Raw genomic sequence first — 4,551 nt, 5'->3', positions numbered from 1 at the left:
ACACACACACACACACACACACACACACACACATATATATATATATATAAATGTGTGTACACACACATATCAAAAACTATCATTATGTGTCAAAATTAATATTTAATCATTTTGATTATCACTAAATATTACAAAAATAATAATAAACAGTTTTGTGTATACAACAACATATATGTTACCTATTGGATTTTGTTAAGTAGTTTTGCTCAGGCTCAGTTACTTTGCACTGTTTATATATAGGCTTTGGTTTTCTTTGACACGTCGTTTGCCATTTATAAATCACTATGAAATTACAGTGATGAAAAAAAGCGATGAAGCCGCGATCATCAATATGTCATTTTATCTATTGTGACCTACTTGTGCGATAAGACCTTGTAAATTACCTATCTGAAATATAAATAAGGAAGGATGAAAAATTATCAAATGTTGTACGGAATAATGTGTGTTTGGGAAATCTGCTACTCCAGAGCTTGTATGTTGACACTCTACTCTCCAATGGTTTGATAGGACCAAAGCCGACTGTATGTGGGGGCACAACGTGTCGATGTATTCAATTTAGTGTTTTAAAATTCCTATGTGACTCATATTGTGCAATCTCATTGGAGGGTATACGGAAAGGGTGAAGGGATTAAAAAAAGCTAGCTCTCTGCTCCGGGGTCCCCCGGCGCGTGCAATCACAGCCCCCCTCAAGGGTACTATTCTGCAGGCACGTCCGCTCGCTATTGGTCAGTGGCTGGTCAGATGGTACGGTTTCCCTCTGTCCCGCACTGGCACATAGCCACCCAGAACACCCCCCCACCCCCCAACTAAAACCCAATCTCCGATAAACTACTAATAGCTAAACCACTTGGACTATAAAACACAACAAATCATAAACCAAGCAAAAGAGCCGTACCCTCCCAATGAGTTCCTATTTTGTAAACTCAACTTTCCCAGTGACTCTGCCCGGAGGACAGGAGTCGTTCTTGGGACAGATACCGTTATATTCCTCCGGATACACAGACCCTTTACGACACTATCCCGGTGCTGCTTATGGAGGTTCCAGTGTCCAAGAGAAGGCGTACCCATCCTCCTTTTACCAGCAAGCGAACGGTGCCTACGGCAGGGCAACCGCCGCCGGTCCCTGCGATTATGCGACAGCAAGCTTCTACAGGGAAAAGGACCCTGCCTGCGCCCTCGCCAGCATAGAGGAACACTCCTTCGTTCTCAGTCAGGATCATCGCAAGCAAGATTGCACGGGGTCGACGGGGAAAAGCATCTACCCTGAGGCCGACGAACAGAAGCCGTCAGCGCCGGTTTATCCTTGGATGCAACGGATTAACTCGTGTAACGGTGAGTTCATGTTGTCTTCTTCACCCTTCATTTTTCTCATCGCTAATAAAGACGGAGCTAGAGCGTGCTATACGGGACTTATAGCTGCACTGTACAATGCCGGAAGCCCATACAGTGCAAATACGCTCGTCTCCACCATAGTGTCATATTGAAAGCAAAGCCACTCCTGTAAAGTTCTGTGAAATCTCCCATATGTACTGTACTTGCTTTTGAGGGAGGACATTTAGAAATATGTTGCGCAAGGCTCATATCATTTAAATCACTGGAGAAGCTTGTCTAATTCTAAACATAAGAGATGTTGCATTACCGTATTATTGCAAAATGACCATTGTTGTTTTGACACATCTGTTACTGTTTGTTCCTTCTTGGGATACGAACAATGGTGAGTAAATGGCAATATAAAAAGCACGAAATATAGCCTATGATTAGACTATGTAGAAACAGAGAGAAACTCTAAAGTGCAATAGAAGCTGAATGCTCTGTGTATTTTCAATAACTTGATTTTAGTCGCTGCTTAGCCCTGTCCGTTAACAGTGGTTTCATGTATTAAAAAAAAAATAATATCAGCAGTATGGACATCTGTCTACACGTACATGTTTCAGTCACAAACACAAGTTTGACAAGTGCTCAAACTGGACGCACTGCATCTATGTTCAGATATAAAGATTGATATGAAGCATATAAATAGACCGGTATCTTTTGTTTATATCTGTCACGAAAATAAGGAGAATCACATTTCCTCTGTATTTTTCCCCTCATCGCAAAAAAACTGTTCTTGACATCTCAATATGTCTGCACAAGGGTTTAAATGAGGACAAAATAACTAAAAATCGCCATAATAAACATGTTTAAATATGGTAAAAATACAAAATAGCATAAATGTGTGATATTGTGGACTGTATTGTATAGGTGCATAAATTTCACACTGCCTTGAGTGTTTCTTGTCATTGTCACCCCTCGAGTTGTTTTCTCCGGACGCATTTATCATTGTAATAAACACGCTCTCGGTGTTAATGTTTGACATTTCTCTTTTATCTCATGGACAGGGACTTTCGGTAACGCTGGCCGAAGGGGTCGTCAGACGTACACTCGCTACCAGACGTTAGAATTGGAGAAAGAGTTCCACTTTAACAGGTATCTGACCCGAAGACGCCGCATCGAGATTGCGCACGCACTGTGCCTGACAGAACGTCAGATAAAGATTTGGTTCCAAAACCGGCGAATGAAATGGAAAAAAGAGAACAAATTGATCAACTGTTCACAAACCAGTGGCGAAGAGGAGGAGGAGAAGAGGACAGAATGAAATTTTAAACGATAAAATCCCCCCAAAAGAAAACTATTGCATAGAGGGCACCAGACACCACTCTGTAATAACACAAATGAAGACTTCCCATCATGTTAGCAACTTTAGCATTCCTGTTAACTCATACTTGTAATTTCTTTTCCTTTTTTGTACATGACGTTTAAAACATGTGGTTTTGTGCGCTCTTACTCTGACTTTAAATTTGCTCTTATAACTGAAATGTCCATGTTGAACGAAACGATTTGAAATGTGTGTCATATTCGTGTTTATATTTAAGCTGTGTAAAAATAAAAATAAATTCCCATTCTACGGAAAACGTTTTTCTATCTTTCATTTTTGTAAGGTTAACGTGTAGACACTATATGAGCTAATTTAGTGAGACTGGGTGAAAAGCAGTTAGAAATTCTAGAAAAACACTAGCTTCACATCAGTATATATAGCCCATATATATAGCACGTAGGCTACTTTACTTTTTGTTTGTTATTCAATAAAACAAACAAATCTTTCCGCTTGTCATGCATGCTGTACCTATATGATGACGGCCGATCATATGAAATGACGGTGCAACACCTGTATGTATTCCCTGTATAATTTTTATTTTTGTCAAGAAAACTAGTTTAAACAAATCCACGGTTGACCCATAGGTGATGTAATGAGAAATACAGCCTTTATCGCATCTTTAGTCTGTAGGGCAACGCCATAACGATGCACTCTTCTGCGTAACTAGTATGAAATTTCAGTACCTGCGGTATAATATGTAAATATATATATATATATATATATATATATATATATATATTTATTAGTGTGCATATGATATTTTAGTACAAATACTGGTCACGTGTTTTCCTGATTTCATTAGACAGGTACAAAGCCCAAAAAAGTTTGCGTTAGGGATTTGGTTTCGCTTTTTGTACTACTAAGAGGCCGAACGTTGCCCACTTGGTTCCAAAATACTTCCTACAAAGCGAGAGGTGAGAAGGTTCAGCAGGTTTTAATAGATAACCAAAAGAGAAAGCTGACCTTTCGGCGCTGGTCACTCAACCTGAGAGACTATACAGCCTGGAGGGCTAAAGCGACAATAAACCAAAATTTTCAGGTGGAGTTTTTTAATTACCTCTTTAAAAAATGTAACCCCAATATCTGACATAATTTACATAATAGAAAAAAGTAATAATGCATAAGTTTTCTACACGCAACGTCACATTTAATTATATTTATATTTGAAAAGCAGAGTATACATGCATCAGTGCACGAATGTGTGTTCACAGAGCACAATGGATGGACTTCATGCTTGTTCGCAGCCTAGAATATTATGTTACTTGTTAAATTCTGCACTTTTCCGAGCATCAAAAATATTGCTAAAATGTCAGTGTAAATGCTGATCTGAGGTATTTCAACAGTGCTTTTCCGTCTTTAACGTAATCAAAAGTGAATGGAAGTTTAGTATAGATTTACATCATGGACATACATGAACCAGCAATTGGCGTTTTGTCAACAAACCATATATCATGAACATAAATCACGATCTCGCATTCCTTATATTCATTCCATAGAATTTGCTGTGTGAAGAGCTCATCTTTGGAATGTTGGAATGCGAAAGTCACATCTCTTCTTGAGTTTGAAAAAATACATCTGCGACAAGACTAACGAAGGAATTTGTTGGAAAGTTGGAAATCATAATTTGTTTGAATTTCCCCTCTTTAAACTGGAATTAATATAGTATATATATTTCATGCAGTCAATGTTATCATCAGTGCTTAATTTATTATCATTATTCTAACTTGAAACAAGGTACAATTTCAAATGAGTAGGCTACTAATGTAACAGTAGGGTTTCGCAATATTACAACCGTCATAATGTGAAGAACTGTATCATGATATATTCTTAACATGTTAAAGTGTAATTGTTTTATT

At 38.3% G+C, this 4,551-nt stretch overlaps 1 protein-coding gene across 1 annotated transcript; it reads left to right on the top strand.

The window, feature by feature from the left end:
• The first annotated feature begins 855 nt into the window (after window positions 1-855).
• Window positions 856-2,725, top strand: hoxb6a (homeobox B6a). The gene is made up of 2 exons (XM_016271875.1): window positions 856-1,332; window positions 2,379-2,725. The coding sequence occupies exons 1-2, from the start codon at window positions 903-905 to the stop codon at window positions 2,633-2,635; spliced, it is 687 nt and encodes a 228-aa protein (XP_016127361.1). The 5' UTR covers window positions 856-902; the 3' UTR covers window positions 2,636-2,725.
• Window positions 2,726-4,551: the final 1,826 nt, after the last annotated feature.

The sequence above is a fragment of the Sinocyclocheilus grahami genome, unplaced genomic scaffold, assembly GCF_001515645.1.
Source record: "Sinocyclocheilus grahami isolate Dianchi unplaced genomic scaffold, SAMN03320097.WGS_v1.1 scaffold66.1, whole genome shotgun sequence".
NCBI lineage: Eukaryota > Metazoa > Chordata > Actinopteri > Cypriniformes > Cyprinidae > Sinocyclocheilus > Sinocyclocheilus grahami.
The sequence above is the reverse complement of the archived record's forward strand: the minus strand, read 5'-3'. Positions and strand labels throughout refer to the sequence as shown.